This window comes from Megalobrama amblycephala, linkage group LG17 (assembly GCF_018812025.1).
Source record: "Megalobrama amblycephala isolate DHTTF-2021 linkage group LG17, ASM1881202v1, whole genome shotgun sequence".
Taxonomy (NCBI): domain Eukaryota; kingdom Metazoa; phylum Chordata; class Actinopteri; order Cypriniformes; family Xenocyprididae; genus Megalobrama; species Megalobrama amblycephala.
Genome location: NC_063060.1, coordinates 22,419,825 through 22,441,487, shown reverse-complemented (window position 1 = coordinate 22,441,487; position 21,663 = coordinate 22,419,825). Strand labels below are relative to the sequence as shown.

At 37.7% G+C, this 21,663-nt stretch overlaps 1 protein-coding gene across 2 annotated transcripts in view; it reads left to right on the top strand.

Annotated features, from left to right (window-relative positions):
- The window catches only part of cacna1eb (calcium channel, voltage-dependent, R type, alpha 1E subunit b), a 100,691-nt gene that overhangs the window by 33,867 nt on the left and 45,161 nt on the right, over nt 1-21,663 (top strand). For both annotated transcript variants that reach the window (XM_048163299.1, XM_048163298.1), the window contains exons 9-16: nt 8,667-8,779; nt 8,946-9,058; nt 9,353-9,484; nt 11,354-11,423; nt 11,819-11,936; nt 12,094-12,161; nt 12,444-12,511; nt 20,672-21,406. In XM_048163299.1, the coding sequence (XP_048019256.1) occupies nt 8,667-8,779; nt 8,946-9,058; nt 9,353-9,484; nt 11,354-11,423; nt 11,819-11,936; nt 12,094-12,161; nt 12,444-12,511; nt 20,672-21,406 (1,417 nt within the window). The remainder of the gene's footprint in view (nt 1-8,666; nt 8,780-8,945; nt 9,059-9,352; nt 9,485-11,353; nt 11,424-11,818; nt 11,937-12,093; nt 12,162-12,443; nt 12,512-20,671; nt 21,407-21,663) is intronic.

The window sequence follows — 21,663 nt, the reverse complement described above, 5'->3', positions numbered from 1 at the left end:
GCAGCCCCTGTATCCAATTCCATCTCCATTTTCTTGCCATTTACAACAGGCAGCACTGAGATTCGTGAATATTTCCCTTTTTGTGACATGGCATAAAGTCCCAACTCACAGTCAGTGTCAGATTTATTTCCCTCACTTTCACTTTCATCTTCTCTTGTCTCAACGTGATAAATTCTCTTCTTTTTACTTTTTACACTGCGCTTACTTGTATTACATTTCTGTTCAGGTTTTTCCACTTTCTGTTTCCATTCTCGGTCACGACCGTTCTTTACTTTGCCTTTGCACATGCGCTTCGTGTGGCCTTTCCTCCCACACTGATGACAGTCACGATCCTTGTACCAGCAGTTTTCATCATTATGATTAGTTTTCCTGCAACGCCAGCATTTTTGAGAAAACACCGCGTTCACTTTCAGGGAGCCACTTAACTGCTGCACGTCACGCGCGGCTGTTTCAGCCGATATCGCGTAATCGACTGCTTTCTGAAACGTGAGATCTTTCTCTGTCAAAAGGCGCTTCTGTACAGTTTCACTTTTAAGTCCACACACAAATCTGTCCCTTAGTGCGTCTTCTAAGTAAGCACCAAACTCACAATGTTCTGAAAGTCCTTTCAATACCGCCACATATTGCGCCACTGTCTCTCCTTCTCCCTGGTTTCGCTTGTGAAAACGAAATCTCTCCGCAATTACGAGTGGCTTTGGAGCGAAATGAGCTTGCAACGCTCCCACAATATTGTCATAGTCCATCTCCCCAGGCTTTTCGGGAGCAACTAAACTACGAAGCAGACCATAAGTTTTTGATCCGAGCACACTCAACAGTACCGGTACTTTTTTTGCGTCCCTGATCTCATTAGCCAAGACATAATGCTCAAAACGTTCAATGTACGTGGCCCACTGCTCACCGGACTCATCGAAGGGATCCATATGTCCAATTATTCCAGCCATGATGTGTCTGCTTCTAGTCTCTGTCACTGTAGCGTTAGACTCTTCGGAAGAAGACTGATCCATCAACTCTTTACAGCTACCCTAGCTCACTAGCTCGGTGCTGTTTTAGCGTGGTTGTTCTTTTATTATCCAAACTTGACCAACACCGGCATTTCTCTCGCCGATGCAGTGAACAGTCTTCCGGATTACACAACTCGTCGCCAGTTTATATTATGTTGCCGACTCAGGACTATAGATAAACACTTTTATCTAAACCTATAGAGCAACACGCACACGTTGTTTTCTTGGTTCACTGCTTCTTCAACTGCTTTATTCAATACAGACATCAACCAATAATAGAACACTGCTGCCCCCTAGTGGTTCAGTCTTTATATAACACTACATTTAGCTGCATACATAACAACTACACTTCCTCAAGAGACTCAGAAAGGCTGACATGAGCACCCTCATCCTCAGATACCTCTACAGATACCTATGGGGAGAATCCTGACCAATAAAATAACTCTGGTTCGACAACTGTTCCACATGTGAACTGAAAGACATTACAGTTAAAGTTAAAGACTACACATCAATAAATCCAGCATTAAATAGCAATAAATCCAAGATATTTACTCAGTGCCCAAAGATAGACATTAAGTGCCCCTTGTCTGTTCTCAGGAATGCAAGGATCAACAAGGCCGAGAAACCTCTTTTTTCCAGTGACTTTCAAGCAACTTAACATATGATCATCTCCCTACTCCTTACCCATATACACTCCTCCCCCACCCCATCCTGCCTGAAAGACACTTGTCAAGTCAAGTCATCATCATTTATATAGCACTTTTTACAATACAAATTGTTTCAAAACAGCTTCACAGTGATAATAGGAAAATTAATTGACAGAGATTTTTTTGGCTCTACAGCAGCTCTAGGAAAAAGTATTATCGAGCTAATGTAAGTTTTTGATTGAATCACTTCCGTTTTAAAAATTAATTATTAACTTAGGGGACGCTTAAATGTCACTTTTGACTGAAAACAGAATACTTTTAATGCGTTATTGCTGTTCATGTTGAATGCATGTTTGAATGTATATGTGTGCAGACACTTAGTCTTTTTTACAAAATGACATTGCCAAATTATTGGGGGTTCGGTGCCTTGCTCAAAGACATTTTAGTTGTGGGTAATGAGAGTGGAACTTCGGGTTAAAAGGCTGACTCTAGTCATTTGGCCACAAATGCCCTCCTTGTCTGGTCTGCACAATACAAAATTATTAGTCGTTTCTGCGGATCCATGCAAACTGGAATCATTTTGATATTGTTTTCTCTATATATAGGGAAAGGAAAGGGAAAAAGGCCTTCACAGGGGATAGTTTAGTTGACACTTCAGGGCTGCGTTGTTTTCGTGTCCTTCATCTCATCTGGATACGGCCTGGATCTGGCAGACTACGGTAAACCTCGGAATAAACAGATAGAGACTAATATCAGCGTAGACACCATTCTTCTCCTGATGTAGCGAGTACATCAGGTGTTATGGGAAGTGTTCCCAGTTCTGGCTGACCTAATTTATCAGCCTAACAATTAACATGATTTAAATTATAGATAGATAGATTTGAAGTAGATAATGTGCTATGTGTATGCCAGGTTAAAGAGATTTAGTCTACATTTAAACTGACAGTGTGTCTGCGGTTGATTTTGATACTCTAGGTATTATCAACTGGCCAGAATTTTGAGATCACAATTGAATGACTATAATGTGTTAATAGCTTGCTCAAGTACTGCGGATCTAAGCCATTTAGTGCTTTGTAAGGAATTAGCAAGATTTTAAAATTATACGATGTTTAATAGGGAGCTAATGCAGTGTTGACAGAACTGGGCTAATATGGTCATACTTCTTGGTTCTAGTAAGAACTCTAACTGCTGCATTTTGGACCAGCTGGAGTTTGTTTATTAGGTATGTAGGGCAAACACCCAGTAAAACATTACAGTAATCTAGCCTTGAGAACATGAAGGCATGAACTAACTGTTCCACATTTGTCATTGAGAGCATATGTTGTAATTTAGATATATTTTTTAAGATGGAAGAATGCAGTTTTACAGATGCTAGAAACATTGCTTTCAAATGAAATATTGGTATCAAAGAGCACACCCAAGTTCCTAACTGACGACGAAGACTTGAATCTGTTTTTTTTTTTTGTTTGTTTTGTTTTTTTCCAGAATTAAGTAGTAGGAAATTGCTAGTCATCCAATTATTATTTTTTTTATTAGCTATGTATTTCGTTAATTTTGTAAATTGATAAAATTTGTCAGGGCGCAAAGAAATATAGAGCTGAGTATCATCAGCATAACAGTGAAAACTAATGCCATGCTTCCAATGATATCTCCCAAGGGTAGCATGTACAATGTGAACAGCAATGGTCATAGTACTGAGCCTTGCAGTACTCTATACTGAACTTGTGATCGATATGACAATTCTTTGTTTACTACTACAAACTGATAACGTCAGATAAGTATGATTTGAACCATGCCAATGCAATTCCACTAATGGCAACATAATTTTTGAGTCTATTCAAAAGAATGCTGTGATTGATAGTGTCAAATGATCCAGTAACACTAATAAAGAAATACAGCCATGATCCGATGATCCGAGCAAATCATTTGTAACTCTAATGAGAGCCGTCTTAGTACTATGGTACGGTCTAAATCCTGACTGGAAATCATCACAAATACCATTTCTTTCTGAAAAGGAGCATAGTTGTAAGGAAACTGCCTTTTCTAGTATCTTTGACAGAAAAGGTAGATTCAAATTTGGCCTGCAATTGGCTAATTCTATAGGATCAAGTTGCGGTTTTTAACAAGGTTTAATAATAGCCAGCTTAAAAGTTTTCAGTATGTAGTATACTAATGACATGATGAATTAATGATATTAATTATATTAAGAAGATCTATGAACTCTGGAAGCATCTCTTTCAGTAGCTTTCAGTAGCATACATGGTGTTGATTTTAGATGTAAAAACGAGTTTAGACAATTCTTCCTTTCCTATAGCTATGAATGAATGGATTTTTTTTTTTTTTTTTTGTCAGGGACACTACAATGCACTGTCTGATGTGATTTTGTAGTAGATAGTTGCATAGTTATAATTTTCTCTCTAATATTATCTGTCTTGTAAGTAAAGAAGTTCATAAAGTCATTACTGCTGTGCTGTTTGGAAATGTCTGGGGTTGAAGCTTTATTTCTCGTTGATTGAGGGTTGAAGAGGGTTGAAAAATAATCAGATCCAGCAGTTTTTAAGCCCTTTCTGTACACAATCATGCACTCTCTCCACAATTTGTGAAAAATCTCTAGTTTTCTTCCAGCTACACTCCATTTTTCTGGCTGCTCTCTTAAGGGCCCATTTGTGCTCATTGTACCACGGCATTGGACTATAAGCACAAAGGAGCAACTGTGTCTAAAGTGCTGGAAAAGAGAGAGTCAATAGTTTCTGTGGGGGAAACTGGGATACCCAGAGGAAACCTAAGCCAACATGTGGAAAACATTCCAGACAATTCCTGTTACTTAGTGTTATTGAGGGTGGCATTTTATCAGATGCATTAGACCAATGTATTCATTTATTATTCATTTACTAATAATAGTCATTGTTTGAAATTAGGCTTTATAGAAAGTTCAGAAGACAATCAGTAGACAGCCTCAGAGCCCGTTTAATGCAAGTCATACAGCCCATGGCATATGTATCTAGAGCACCATCTGTTATCCAGAAAGAAAGAATAAGCACCGTTTGGTTTTGAAAGTTAAACCAGTTTGTCAGTGGCATCGGTGTCCAATCCTGCACCAGGAGGGCCACTTTCCTGTAGATTTTAGCTCCAACACATCTGCTTGGAAGTTTCTAGTGATTCTGAAGGCTTTGATTAGCTGGTTCGGGTGTAATTAGGGCTGAAGTTAAACTCTGCTGGAAGGTGGCCTTCCAGAAGCATTAATATACACCCCTGGTCTATGGTGATGCTCTTCAAGCCTGTCCTGGGAACCCCCCACTACTGAACATTCATTGGTCACAACAAGTTTTGCAGCATCTACCAATGAGCTGATAAGTTGAATCAAAGTGTTAGGTGAGGGAGACATACAAAATGTGCAGTGGTTGGGGGTCCTTAGGATAGGTTAGGATAGGTTAGGATAGGACGACAAAGTCCTTGAAGCACCTTCTCCAAGGTCACTGTCTGAATGCCGCCTCTGATAATTAAAAAAAAAAAAAAACATCTTAATATTTTACAGCACGCTTCACAGCTCTGAAAATCACATTTTATTAGGAGACACACTGTAACTAACAGTACCACTTCAGGGAAGCATTATGTTTTCCAGTGAAACTGCTGCTAATAAAAGGACTACACAAAATTGGTCTGTTAGACAGAAAAATGCCCCACTGCCTGCTCAACATGTCAGAACTGTTCTGTATATTGATGACAGACATTCACTTAATGGTCCCTACTGGTATAGTTGCTGAAATTACTCCACACTGCAGAACAGGCATCCAGCACTCTGTAGCTCAAGGCAGGTTGTGTTGTCATGAGGGCTTTGTGAAGCTGTCACAGTGTTCCTACATTTTTATTCCAAAAGAACAAGCAGACACTTTTTGTCAAAGTAGATGCCATATTAAATTTTTATGAATGACAACAAGTAGGGATGTACCCAAGGCTGAATAATGACTTGACAACAAATATCTATATACATAACAAAGTTGGGAACACAGTCATGTAAGACAGGAGGTAATTACACTGAACCACTTTGACAACAGACTTTGGCATTTCAGAATAACCAAAACAGCATTTCAGATGCTGTGCAACAAGATAGGTCTGCTGGTTGGTCCAGTTATGCCGGCCCACCGCAAAGTCACATCAAAGTCTTTTTTGATGCTCATCAAGTAATTTATTCAGTAAATGTGTTTCCATCGTAGTTTATGCACTTTATTATCAGATAAAAAGTTTATCCGGAATCAACATGGCGGCGCGTTGATCACACCTGTTTACTCACGCTCCTACAACATTCGGAAATTGCTTTGTCAAACAGCCTTAGTATCGTTCTAAAACTTAACAAATATATAAATCACTGTAAACAATATTACGACACAATGATTTCGCGTACTACAAAGAAAAAACATGGAAACCAAGACGACTCCAACGCTGAGGCTAATCATCAAGCTAGCATGACAATCGAGGGTAATGTTAAAGAAGCCAACGCAAATACAGACAAAAACCAAGACAGCAACGTTAAGAGCGCAATTGCAAGCATGAGAGAAGACTTTTCAGTCAAATTCACAGGAATCCTCTCAGCCATACAGGAGGTTAAACAAGACGTCAAAGAATTTTCTAACAGATTGTCTACGGCGGAACAACGTATTAGCGACATATAGGATCAAGTATCCTTCAGCAACAGGTGAAACTTATTGGCGTTAAACTGGAAGACCAGAAAAATCGAAGTCGTTGCAATAATGTTCGCCTCGTTGGTCTACCTGAAGACGCCGAGGGCTTGGATACGGTGGGTTTCCTTGAGAGATCGCTGCCCGAGGTACTGGGACTGGAGTCTTTTACCAACCCGATAACCATCGAACGAGCTCATCGTTTACAGGAACGTCGAGAGTGAAACGCTCCCAGAACACTTATTATGCGCTTCTTGAATTCAAATGATAAAGACAAAGTGTTACAAATCGTGCGGGCCAAAGGCAAGATAACATACGACGAGCGTGAAGTGAAGTTTTTCCAAGATATCGCCAGAGAAACACATCTGAAAAGATGGAAATACCACAAAGTGAAGCAACAGCTAAAGGCCATGGACATTCGTTACAGAGTAATAATTCCAGCGAAATTGCGCATCACTCACGCAGGACGAGACCGCACATTTGAGAGCCCAGTTGAGGTGGAGAATTTTATTCGCAACCTCAAGGATACACGCTGATAATCTTTCAGGCAGGAAGGCCGAATACAGAAGAATGGAGCCGTCATGTAACGAAATCTTTCTCTCTTTTCTTACGAGACTTTTCAAAGACACTTGACGGATGATATTTAGTACAGTTGTGGTCAGTGACTTCTAAGTATTGTTAATGTTGTTTTTTTAGTTATTTTCATTATAATTTGTTGTATATTCAGAAGCTGATTGATTGTGGTTACTTCAGTTGTTATTATAGGCTGTTGTTCAATTTCTAATATGACCAGCCCAGTTGATGGGAGCGTGTAATGAACGAACATGCTCTTGATCCGCGTTATGCTGCTCCTAGCAATAGGATCAGTGACACAAAGTGTTGAATCTTTAGATTTTGTGTTACGGGTAAAGTGCTAGCAAGTTCAGGGTGCCAGTACTAGTAAAAGCATCCTGTGTATGTTTTACTTTTTTTCAGTCATGGGGCAAATTGCATTTTATTGTAAACAGGCTAAGGGACAAGATTGTAATATTAGGCAGTTCTCAATCTATGCACTAATATTGTAATGGGTTCCATTTCAGAGTAAAAAATAACATTGTGGAATGTGAGAGGCTTGGGGAAATTAACTAAAATTAAGCAAGTAATGACCAGAATTAAATAACTTAATCCATCAATTGTATTTTTGCAAGAATGCCATATTTCTTCAAATAACACAACATCAATACGTAGGCGCTGGAAAGGCCAAATTTACTCAGCTTTATTTTCTCCTAACTCTAGGGGGGGGAATGATTTTAATACACAAGTCAGTTCCATTTCAAATATCCAAGGTTTTACAGGACACAGCAGGTTGTTACATAATAATACAAGGCACTATTCTAAATGAAAACATTATTTTGGCAAATGTATGTGGCCCTAATACAGATTGTCAGATTTTTTTTTTTGAAAAATTATTTCTTTTACTGTCTTCTTTACCAGGAAAATTGCTAATTGCTGGAGACTTTAATTGCACAATATCTCCTAGTCTTGACCGCTCAACAGGTTTAGATACAACACACACACAGTCTAGGAAAAAGATATGGGACTACATAAAATAACTCAATCTGTGTGACCCATGGTGTAGGTTATACCCTAGTAAAAGAACATATTCTTGTTCTTCTTGCATATTCTTGCATTTTATTGCAATTGAAAGAATAACCTACAGTATAAAGGGCAAACTAAAGGACTACTATAAAATTTGGGATCTTTTTATAAATTTCCTGGAAAATAACCAAATATCAACACAGGCAAGGTTAGATACCTCTCACTCTACTGATTGATACATGTTGTGCTTTTGTATTTGAATATGTGGATATGTCTGTCTTATCCTTTGTATAGTAACTTTACCCATGTAATAGAATTTTTGGATGCTTTGGTGGTGGGGGGGGGTGGGGAGGGGAAGTGGGGTTGTGGGAAGGTGGTTAAAATATTTTAAAATGTATTTTCTTGGCTTATTTTCTTGTCATTTTACATGCTTAATGTTCAATAAAAATATGTTTAAATATAAAAAGTTTATCCGACTCAGTTGAGCACACAAGTTTTTTATGTTTTTAGAATTTATGTGCATCTTGGCTTTTCCATCCAGTGTTTTTTATGCGATATCCCAAAAAAGCGCATAAAAATAGTTGGATGAAAACAGCTATTGTGAATGAGGCTTAGACAGCTTCATTGAGCAATTTAGTTTTGATGCTTTATTCCAGAGTAGGCTAGTACAGAGTAGGTTTTAGTATTCAAAAATCCAGCCTACAGTAGATGCTTACCACTTCAGAAATGTTTTGACATTGAAAATATTTTTTTACCATTTCCAGACTACGCAGAATTCGTGTTTCTTGGACTTTTTCTTGCTGAGATGTTCCTGAAAATGTATGGCCTTGGTTTCCGTCTGTACTTCCATTCATCTTTTAACTGCTTTGATTGTGGGGTAAGCGCTTTTATTTATATATATATATATATATATATATATATATATATATATATATATATATATATATATATATATATACACAATCAAACCAAATAATCATGCAACCCATGTATCTGATGAATCCTGGCACTGATCAAAGCATAATGTTTAATGTTTTGTGCAGGTGATTGTAGGAAGTATTTTTGAAGTGGTTTGGGGATTCTTCAGGCCTGGAGTGTCTTTTGGCATCAGTGTCCTCAGAGCTTTACGACTGCTACGAATCTTTAAGATAACAAAGTAAGTTCATAATATTTATCCAAGGTATTTTTCGAGGAATTTTAAGATGCCAACAAATGCAAATGTTGTTGTTGTTGACATTAAACTACATAAAGGCATCAGCAAGCATATAAAACAGATGTGTCTTCTACGTTCAATGGCACTGCACGGTGGTGACAAGTGTCTGTGGTGCACCACTTGGTGCCACAGACACAAAAAGAATTTCCGAAAGGACAATACATTTAACTACTTTCAACATAAAAATGTAAAGGTCAAATAATGACAATGTAAAGAACATGTATTTTGTTTTATCAGGTACTGGTCATCCTTGCGGAACTTGGTGGTGTCCCTCATGAGCTCCATGAAGTCAATCATCAGTTTGCTCTTCCTCCTCTTCCTGTTTATCGTAGTCTTCGCTTTACTTGGCATGCAGCTCTTTGGTGGCAGGTGAGAAATTGATTTATGGTATTACAACACCAATCTCTTTCATTCATTCTTACAGACAAACATAAAACCATTTAACTACAGATACACTATACTCAAATATGACAACAAAACATTACATCAATTCCATAAAACATACACTTCAAAAGAATGTAAAAGGGGGCGAGGAGGGGACCTTTAAAATGAGCCTCAAGACCTACCTTCTCTATTGCCTCACAGTCTTCACATACACACAGATTTTCACCAACTAGTCAACTAGTCCTGCCACAATATGAGACTGTGTGTGTGTGTGTGTGTGTGTGTGTGTGTGTGTGTGTGTGTGTGTGTGTGTGTGTGTGTGTGTGTGTGCGCGTTAACTAGTCAATCAGATAATTTAATATGATTTTGTTCAATGCATGATGACAACAGAGAGAACATTCCTCTTTGCACACACTTTTTTCAGCATAACTGTGTAACATTAGTTTTAAATAATATACTGTAATTGACATATATTTGAAATTACAAGTAAACAAAAATAAAGTAAACCCAGAGTGCTTTCATAAAGTATGTTATAAGCAAACCACACTGCATGCACTGAAGACAATGACTTAAGACAATGCGAGCAGCATGGTTCTGTCAGTGGAGATATGCACACTTTCATTTCTCACCCACATCATCTCAGTTATGCGGTCATTCTCTCCACTGTCGCACATTTCATCAATGCACTGTTGTACTTGCCAGAAACAGAAAAGACGCTGATGCTGCATGACATATGTGACCCTGGACTGCACAACCAGTCCAATTTTTTTAAATTGAGATTATACATCTTCTGAAATCTGAATAAATAAGCTTTCCATTGATGTATGGTTTGTTAGAATAGGACAGTATTTGGCAGAGATAAAACTATTTGAAAATCTGGAATCTGAGGGTGGAAAAAAATCAAAATACTGAGAAATTCGTATTTTCAATAATTTTGACCCATACACTCTAAAAAATGCTGGGTTAAAAACAACCCAAGTTGGGTTGAAAATGGACAAACCCAGCAATTGGGTTGTTTTAACCCAGTGGTAGGGTTAAATGTTTGCCCAACCTGCTGGGTAGTTTTATTTAACTGAACTTTTGTTTAAAAATTACTGTATTGCTTAATTAAAATTAACCCAAAGTATGTTGGAAATGAAGATTTATTAATGTTCAATGAATAATTATTAAACAATAAACATTTATTAAATTGCGTATTAATAAATTTATATTAATAAACTATTACACTATTAAATTTATATTAAAGCTTATTAATAAACATTCACCTTTTGTCTATTATTGTTGCCTCTAATTGCATCTGGTTTTTAATTTCCCAACTATTTTGGGTTCATTTTAAGCTAGCCATATAGCAATTTTTAAACAATAGTTGGTTTAAATAAAACTACCCAGCAGGTTGGGCAAACATTTAACCCAACCGCTGGGTTAAAACAACCCAATCGCTGGGTTTGTCCATTTTCAACCCAACTTGTTTTTAACCCAGCATTTTTTAGAGTGTACAATGTATTGGTGGCTGTTGCTACAAATATACCTGTGCGACTTATGACTGATTTTGTGGTTCAGGGTCACATATGTGATTTATATAATATAATTTCTGACCTGCCGAATAGTTGACTAGTAAAAAAAAATGTATCGTTGTGTAAGCTCTAATATTGCACAAAAAAAAAAAAAAAAAAAGTTGACTCACAAGAGCAATATGTCTGTGCTTCAAGCAATAACAAATGGTTACATAGATACAGTCAGCTGTTTCAATTAAAAGGATGCTTACAAGGATAAACAAATTACAAATATCAAAAATTACAAATGTAATTATAACTAAATCAGTTGTAACAGTAATCACTTCTTTCTTTTCCACAGGTTCATTTTTGAAGATTACACTCCTACTAATTTTGACACGTTTCCAGCTGCCATCATGACTGTCTTTCAGGTATGACTCTCCAGATCACTATATTCTGTGCTGTTCCTCAATGGACATGAACATTGTAAATATTTTGATTGAAAAGGCTTATATTCACCTTATATTGAACTTAATTAGCAGCAAAGCTTTTAAACAGTAGGTGAGAATATTATCGATGTATTAAAGCCAATTTTTTGCTTGCTTATCCTCTCATTGTGGCTGCCATTTTTAAATCATATGACTATCTGTTTGCAGTTCGATTGAGGTTTACACCAACAATGGTTCTACATTTGTTGGGATTGAATTAAAAATTATATTATATTATTTAAAATTAAATAATAGTTTAAAGTCACAAAAAGTATTTTGAATTTACATTGCATGCCTCAACTCTAATTGCTCTTTTTGAATTTCTTAATTTAACATAGATTCTTACTGGAGAAGACTGGAATGAGGTGATGTACAATGGGATACGCTCCCAAGGAGGAGTGCAGTATGGAATGTGGTCCTCAATATACTTTATTGTTTTAACCTTGTTTGGGAACTGTATCCTTTTAAGCCATGACTATTATCTATGTGCTAAAACAAAGTAAAAAAAGATGAAGGAAAACACTCTAATTTTGTAGTTGCACATGATAACACTGTTGCAAGTTTGTAACATATGTTCAGATAGAACCCAAATCCTTGACGATGCTGTGAACAGACACATTGCTCAATGTATTCTTGGCTATCGCTGTGGATAATCTAGCCAATGCACAGGAACTAACTAAGGTAAGACAATGAAAGACAGCACTTTGCATAACAGTATATATATTTGTGCTATAAAATGACTTTGTGCTAGAAAAAAAAAAAGAAAAAACATATTATGTATGTTTCTCATTAATATTTCTTTAATTATTCATGTATCCAGTGAATTAACTTTTGTGTGCATTTTGTATTACATTAGTATTCATGCACTTAAGTAATACTAATGTAAAGTGCAACAATAACACTGTTTTTTAATGTTAGTTCATAGTGTATTCTGTTATATTGAAGAGATATATTTTGTGTTAGGAAGAAGAGGAGGAGGAAGAAGAGTTCTTCAATCAGCGTTATAAAAGCAGAGAATTTGGCCTCTCAGAGTAAGTTTTTTTTATTTAATTTTTTTATACTCTGTCATAAGCAATTTTTCAAATTAAGGATGCAGTTTTGTATCATGTATTAAGAAGCTGGTAAGAGAAAGCCTTCATAGTATCTAGCAAGAATTTGATGTTGACTGCTGACTGTTGCAAATCTTCTTGTGCTTCAGACATGCTTTTAAACCATTATGACACTATGCTACTATGTAATTTTTCAGACCCATCAAACACATGAACAGAAGTGTCATATATGAATGTACCATTTGTCTGTCATGTTTTTGGATCAGTATTGGTCCTGGTCAAATTTGAAGGGAAAGAACAAAAAAAAAATTGTAATGACTGAATCGTTTTCTCTTTTGTCTTTAAATCTTGATTATTGAGGGTGTAAGAATTTCATTATTTTTATTTATTTATTTATTTATTTTTATCTTGAGTTGCTAGGAAACTCAAGCGCCTACACCACAGGGGGAATGGTGTGTTTATTTTAAAAGAAAAAAAAATCAATATGTTATTAGGGCTTGAGTGATTTGAAACTTTAATTTAGTACAGTAGACAGTGGAGTTTAGATTTAAAAGTACATAACCCAAAATCAAAACCACAGAAGTCAGTAAACAAGGAGAGATCAAGACAAATCACAAAAACAAAACCCTTTGCATTCTTTCTATGGTTTTACATCTGACTATCTTCACACTGGCTTTTGGAAAGATATTTTCATGGTCTGTTTCTTTCTTCTTATTATTGTTTTTCTCTTTTTTTTTCTTGCCTATGATACATCATAACCAAGACTTTTGACAGTGTTGAGTATTTTAAGTCAGTTCATGCTCTTTTGCTCTTATGCTTTTATGAAATTGTAATGAGATTTATCATAGTTGGCATGTCAATTGCAGCATTCGTTTCTGTCCTCCTACTGGATCCTCTGTAGACAGGCGTCATATAAGTAGTGACATTGTAGGACTGCAACCCAAAATTTCTGACTGCCAGAAGTCAGAGGCTGAAACTCTTTGCAGTTAATGAGCATGTCATAATCCATGAGCTTGACACACTAGACAACACTAAGACTGTTGATTTGCTTATTGTAAGCATTATGATTGCCAAAATTTGACAGCAATATTGTATAGTATACACCAGGTTGAAAAGTAGCAGTGAGGTAAAATCCAGATTTGATTAAAACAAAGTTCCTAGTGACATACAGTTTTACCACTCCAGTAGTCCAGCCTTCATCTTAGTTTTTCTCATTGGGGCGAGTCTATGAGACGTAAGGCATGGGCTATGACCTGTCAGTGTGACATCAGTTGCAACCACAAATGGCAGAAATTGATTTGTGTGCTTTAGCAGCACTTGTTTTGGCCTCTTTTTAAGAAAAAAATCAAGAGAGCTGCAATCGTACTTAACTCTCTGATGACCACGCAGTGAAGCAGGGGTACTCAAATTAGGAGGCAAAGATGGCCACATTTTAACCACATAAAATGCAAAGGGCCACAAATTACAACTTGGATCGTAAGACTTTCATTTAGGCCTACTTAAGAGAATATTTGTAGTTTTACTGAGTATTTACAAGTGCAGTTTATTATCTAGCTAAGTCTTACTATATTTTAATGGTTGTCCTATTTAAAGTGTCACTGAACATGGAAAAAAAAGGCACTAAAAACGGATTACTAGTTTGTCTTGCTGTATTCCTAATGCAAAAATACATAAAGAGAAACATTCTTGAGCAAATAAACTTAACAAGAACTGATAAAAAGAAGTCCTTATTCCTAGTGAAAAGTCTGCATTGTTTTCACAAGTAATTTTAGGCCTGGCTGTTGCTCACTGGCTGATCTGAGACAGTCTGTCAGTAAGATGAAAACGTTGCACCTTTTTATAGTCTTTTTTTTTATACTCCAATGCACCTTTTTAATACATTTTATAGTGCATATTTATACTCAAGGTCACTTTACATAGGTTTCATTATTATTATTATTATTATTATTATTATTATTATTATTATTATTATTACCTCTGCCTTTTCATTTGGTCAGAATCCAATATCCCCCTTTTTTTTTTTTTCTGTCACAGTCTCACGAATCCTCTAATTATAACCAGCAGTGTAAACATGATAAATAAGAGATTTTGAGCTCAATGAAGTGACAACAGCTCTGTAATGGGAGCGCTCTCTGGTTGCTTTCTGTATAACACATTGACATTAAAGTCCCTGTAAAGTCAATTCTGAGAATTGTTTCTAAACACATAATAAATGTTACAAATGTATTGCTGAAACACATTACAAAGACTGTGAACTATGTAGTACTGAATTGTGAAGTTAGAATGTTAAACAGTTTTTCACCAATTCTGTGTTCAGGATTTTTTTGGGCGGAGCTAAAAGGGTGGCTCGATGATGCTCTGGAGCCCCCGAGCATGGCCCCGTCCTAACTGTCGATGACGCACTAGAGCCACTGAGCATGGCACCACCCCTAGCGTTACTGTGGCTCGCCCGCTCAATCTCGAGTGTCATTACCGTTAGTTATACAGCCTACATTTTGCTAGCTAGTAATTCCTTTGTCATGCAAATGCATATTATCTGGTTGCCATAATATACAAAACAGCTCGGTCTCCTTATTTAAATTTCCTAAAACGATGATACGAAGAAGGGGTGGAATAGTTTTGTCTTCGCAGTTATCATTTTGCACCAGATAGTTTTATAAACTTTCATCAGAGACAGCTGGGATTCACTGATAATCCGCTGTTATTGGTGAATGGGGCTGAATAGACTATCTCTTGCCTCGGCCTTCATCCTCCCGTCCCACCGACAACGGATGATAGGGGGCCAGACAGAGTCTCTCCCGTCCCGGCCTTCATCCTCCCGTCTCGTGGCACCCACCAATGAGTGTAAGTTGCCTTGTGTGCTTATGTTATAATTAGTAGGTAGTCCACAGTAACTCTACTAAATTTTGCAACCTTTTAAGGTGATTCTTTTGTTTATATGCATCAGTATGTTTGACTCATTAGACAAGTAAGTCGAGACGGCAGCTCTCACGAGTGGGTGTGGTTTCGGCACCGACAGCAGACACGCCCTCAGCGTTTGAGAGCAGAGAATACTGCTTATTTTTTCACGATTTTGATAACTTATTTCATTTACTTGCGTTTTTTTTTTTTTTTTAAATCATTCAAATTTGTCTGGGTGGTTAATAACACATTTTACAAACTCAGAACATTTAATATGGCTTTACAGGGACTTTTAAGAATAAAAGTTTTGTTTTTCATGCTGATAAGAGGACCATCAGTCACTTACACACTGCAAAGTTTCAGGAGTGTCAACCGCATTAAATTATGCAAAAATAAAGTTACTTAATTTTTAACTTGCACGCATAGTCTCGCGCATTTTATAGCTTGGACGAACACTGGTGCTCGACACGTGCACTAGAAAGATTCATCCTTGTCCAGTCTTTTTTGCTCAAAAAGTTACAAAAAATGTCTTTGCACTTGATTAAAATAGTTGCTTGTGTCTTTAAATCAGATAAACCATGCTGTGCGTGTACACTATGCACGTTCTGTGCTGATGACTAGATGTGCTTCAGTGTACGTATAAAAACTGTAATTACTAAAAAGTAATATTCACACTAATTTTGAACGCAAATTATAGTTGAAATACATTTATATGTAGCATGACGTAGGACACCAGTGGCACAGCTCCTCAACAAACCGGATGGAACTGAAATAAATACTTTGAATGTTGCGATCCTATCGGACTTATGATAGCAACCTGAATCATAACAAAGCACTGTTCGCCAGAGAACTGGCCGCCCGACTAAGCCTGGTTTCTCCCAAGGTTTTTTTTTCTCCATTTTAACACCTATTTGCCACCTGTTTGCCACCTGATGTCACCTGTTGGAGTTTGGGTTCCTTGCCGCTGTCGCCTTTGGCTTGCTTAGTTGGGGACACTTGACATTTAACTTGACATTTGATATTCAACAGTGCTTTGATCTTTGACACTATTCTTTTAGAGCTGCTGTGCAGCCAAAATTATATACCAGTTATCACTGTAAAGCTGCTTTGACACAATTTGCATTGTAAAAAGCGCTATATAAATAAAGGTGACTTGACACAAATTTAATGCTGGCGGGCCGGATGCGGCCCATGGGCCGCCTTTTGAGTACCTCTGCAGTAAAGATTTGTATAGGCTAAGAATCAATGAACGTCCTTCACTATTTTAGGTTTTGGCTGCGATTTTTAACCATGAGTTTTACTTGGGAAAAACTGGGAGTAGCTTGTTTTTCAAAGGGAATGACAGTATTCTTATTACTGAGTCAGTTCTCCTGGAGTACCATGGTGTTTAGTCTTTGAGCAGCTGTGTACTCAGGAATTCAGGAGTCAGTAAGTACCTCAGAATGTTGTTTAGCACTCTTTGTCCAGTGTCACCACTCTTCCAGTGGATGTTTATATGGAATGTAAGTAGATTGCAATCAATCTAGATTAAAACTCTTCAACTCCAGGCCTGAAGGCCAGTGTCCTACTGAGTTTAGCTTGAACCCTAAACAAACACACCCATACAATGTAATCAAAGTGATCGAAATTACTTGCAAAACTTGGTTCAACAGGGGTTGGTACTAAAGTCTGCAGGAAAGTGGCCCACCAGGACTGGAGTTGAAGAACTCTAATCTAGAGCATGGATGTTCAGTCTTGCTCCTGGAAGGCCACTTTCCTGCAGAGTTTAGCTCCAACACACCTTCCTGGAACACCACTGGTCTAGAGAATTTCTGAATTTAGTAGGTCAATCTGTTGTAAACTGGGAAGAATAAAATGAGGCAACACTGGAATACATAAGAGTACTAGACTGGTAGAACAGTTTTGTCTTAACAAGGGGTGTCCAAAACTCCTCCTGAAAGTGCTGCTGTCCTGCAGAATTTAGCACCAACTTCCCTCAACACACCTGCCTGCAAGTCTTTAGTAAGTCTAGTAAGACCTTGATTAGCGATACTGTATTTAAAATATAACTCCAACTTAACTAAGATTTTCTCATAAAACTATCTGAAACTTTGTTTGGAAGCAATCACAGCAAGACCATATACTTTTGCTTAACTTCATGGTTCTAATGAAGTTTCTTTTCTGCAATGCTGTCAAAATCAAAATGAACTTTGAGTGTCGTAGTCAACTATCTGTGTTTCTCTTGTGCTCAGGACATTTACTCACCCCATCCAAGTAGCTTCATCAGTTGTGAACTGATGATTGTGGCCACAATGGCATCGCAGCATTGTATCCTTACTCCCTAAGTATTGCAGATGGGTCGCAAAACCACTAAACCAATTATTTAGGTCCAAATCCTCAGTACTCTTGAACGTGTGTTGCTTTAAATTGCTGATACACTGCCATGTATTGTCTGAGAGTCTTGTGGTTATTTGTTTTCCCTGATGTACAATACCCCATCAAACTGTACTGGATGCATGGACAACTCTGGCCCTCAAGGGCCACTGTCCTACAGAGTTAGCTAAAGGTCAAGCATTTATGATTAGGGTTGACGCCAAACTGCATGACATTGGACCTCGGGGCTAGAGTTTTCCATCCCTGCTGTACTGCATATGACTCTGCTCTGCCTTTTTTCAATCCTGTCTTTTGGGTGCACCAGCTTCACTCAGAGTGTGTTGGCCAGTTTGAAGTGTACTGGAAAGTGTGTTCAAAGAAGGCTAGTCTGTTTTCCCGTATATATTCCTGTGAACCTGTTTCATTTACTTGTGTATGATGTTAATGTTGTTCTGTGAACATGGTCACTTCATTGGATATGATCGCTTGACCGTCATCTAGATCAGTGGTTCTCAACTCCAGTCCTCGGGACCCACTGCTCTGCACATTTTGTATGTCTCTCTTATATGACACACTCAATTCAGTTCATGCAGACTCTCCTAATGAGCTGATGATCTAAATCAGGTGTGTTAAATAAGGGATACATACAAAATGTGCAGAGCAGTGGGTCCCGAGGACTGGAGTTGAGAAACACTGATCTAGATGTCATTGACATATCTGATTTTTTTATTATTATTTTTTTCCCACTGGAAGGTTGGTAGAGGTTCTCTTTTCAACCCTGTCTATTTGTCATCAGTGAGCCCATGGATCAGTTGTATTTTTGACTGTAGAATTGGTCTCTGTACCTGAAGCATGTGCTGTTCCAAAACAAGTCTAAGACACTCTTGACATATTTGGTTCAGATTAAGTGTACTTAATGCCATGTATGTGTTGGCCTGTTCTTTTGTTCTTGAATGAAGTTGTAATAGGAATTTCTGCTCTTATTAGTAGGAATGAAAAGTATGTCTAACAATGATGGACATGGTAAACGGTGATGAACACCATGACTTCTTGACTTTCTGGACCTTCTCTTAAAATTTTTTGAAAAGTTCTGAAAAGTGATTTTCTAAATATTGCCGATAAATGATGACAGGAGTGTGCCAGGTGTCTTGCAATATTATATTTGCGCGAGTCTATGCTGCTGGCAATCAGTCAGAGGTTGTGTGTTTTGGGGAGGCCAAATAAACACAGAATAGATTCCTTAGGGTAGCAGAGGTACAGCTTTGAGTCGTGTTTAGACTTTTATTTAGCGCTGCAGAAGAAAGTCTAAACATAGACATAGTAGTAAACAAATTAGGTATTGTGCACTGAACATGCATGATCCACCACGACGTAATGACATAATGAATTTTTACCATGCACACCCTCATGCTTGTGCTAACGTGGTGAGTATAAACCAGCCTTTATCCTGCTCAAGTCTACATTCACCTTCATATACTTCATATACATATACTTACCTGGTGAGATACCTTCCTACAGACTTCAGTTCCAACCCTGCCTGTAATTTTCAAGTAACCCTAAATCTGAATCTTTGATTAGCTGGTTTAGGTCTGTAGGACTGGGGTTGGAGCTGAACTCTGCTGGACAGCAGCTCATCTGGAGCAGAGTTGGCTACACCTGTTGTAGGGTCTTAATATTAGATATTAGTCAATAGAAGCTTGGCTACCATAACAGTGGGCTAGTCAGATGTGTTAAGTACAGCTGTGCATCTTTTGTCAGTAGAGAAGAATTTGATGTTCTGATCTCTGTTGAGCAACATCAGGACTAAAACGTAAAATGTTTTGAGCAAAAGAGAAACACATCCAGTTGACAAATAATTATCATTTTAATTTAAAGTGCAGTTATTTTTAGATTCGTTACTCTCTTCTCTTAGATGCTTGCATAATGACATATACAGCTTAAAGTTAGCTACAGATATGCTAGTCCTTAAGCTTTTATGGGTTTTATGAGTGGAAAAGTTTTTGGCTAAATAGTTTCTCTGGGCATAGAGACAATAGTATGAGAGAAAGGGCACATGGTAATGGACCTACAATTAACCAATAGCAATTGCAATATTATATTATATAAAAGTATACTACCAAAACCCCTGGAAAAAAACTAATCTAAAACATCGATTACAGTTTGTACATTTCACACAAATGCGTGATGTGGCATTAATGGTATTGAAGTGCCAAAGAAGCCTTTAAAATTTAACATACGGTTTCTCAACTCTGGCCCTCGAGGTCCACTGTTCTTCAGAGTTTTGCTCCAACCTTGATCCAACTAACCTGTCTATAACTTTCTAGTAATCCTAGGAAAAAAGACCTTGATTAGCTTGTTCAGTTGAGTTTGATTCAGGTTGGAGCTAAACTGTAGGACAGTGGACACTGGGGGTTAGAGTTTTTCTATCTATATGAAATATGTGTTGACTTGTGTGCAGTCTGGCAATATGGATTGTTTGGTTTGTCTTATCTACAAATACACTAATGGCTTATTTTCAATTAATCATATTTTTGATTTCATGGACAACAAAAGAATACGCATAATTGTAAGTAAAACTGTCTGTATCTTTTTATCTGTTGTGTCTGCCATTAACATTGCATTGTCCATCTCATTAACACTCCAAACTTCCTGCTGACATGTAGATCCTTTATGCACTCTGTTTCTCTTATTTTATTTCTTATCTGTTTATTTTTATTATTCAAGAATTTTCCCCTGGTTTTCTCTTGAATGACATTTTATTTAGCCTGAATCGATAGCCATTGTTTTTATTCTAATTTCCTGATTTTTATCACACACCCTTGTGAATTGTGATTGTGCATGCTGCAAATTATATAACTCTTGTGACTGAGATATAGCATGTCCACACAGAAGGAGACGGAGACCGTACTTGTACAGGAAGCGTGCCATTCACAGAGGACGACCATCTCCTGCAGAGGCAGAGGAGGAACCTGCTGTCAAACAAGGGGAAGAGCAGCCTGTGAATGCTTTTGCTGGCCGACGTGAGAGACGTAAAAAAATTAACATGTCCGTCTGGGAGCAAAGGACGAACCAGCTGCGGAAACGTCGCCAGATGGCCAGTCGTGAGGTACTGTTTGGCAGTCCTACAGAGGATCAGATGGACACTCCAGTGAGTGATCATCACCAACAGAGCTGCATGTCCCCTGAGACAAGCCCTTTACACTTGCCAGAATCACCAATGTCTGTGGGGATTCCCCTGCCAGAGCCACCCATGTCTATCACCATTCCTCTCCCTGAACCTCCAGAGTCTGAGCCATTGCCCCTGATGGGATCGGGGCTGGAGGAGAGGCCAAGCATTAATAACCACCATTCAAATACAGAGAGGAGGCATCGTGTGGCAAGAAAGTTTCGGGCTGCTGCCGCTGCAGGGGTAGCAGAGGGTGGCCGACACAAACGGCACAGACATCGAGAGTCCAGAACAGAGAGCAGAAACGTAGAGAATCACCAGCAATTTGGGTGCAGCGAGAAACAGGCTGAAGAGGGTGTGGATAAAATGGAGGAAACACAGTCTAAAAACATGATGCACATGTATGAAACTGAAATAATGTCTGGCAAGCAAATTGAGAAACAGGAGGAATGCCAAAGGTAAGAATGCTACCACAACTCATTTTTATTTAGCAAGTTACTAAGTTCCCATGCTAGTTTATCTTCTGTTGCTGTTGACATTCTGTTACTGTTGTGGTTTGGCAAAGAACTAATAATTGAATTTACAAATGTTCATGATTTTTTTTTTTTTTTTTTTTTTGTCTGGTATGATTAAAGTTGAAAGTAGCATTGTTTTCTATTTGATGAAGTAGTTCTGCAAGGCACAACACAGAGCAAAGTTATTTGATCAAATATTC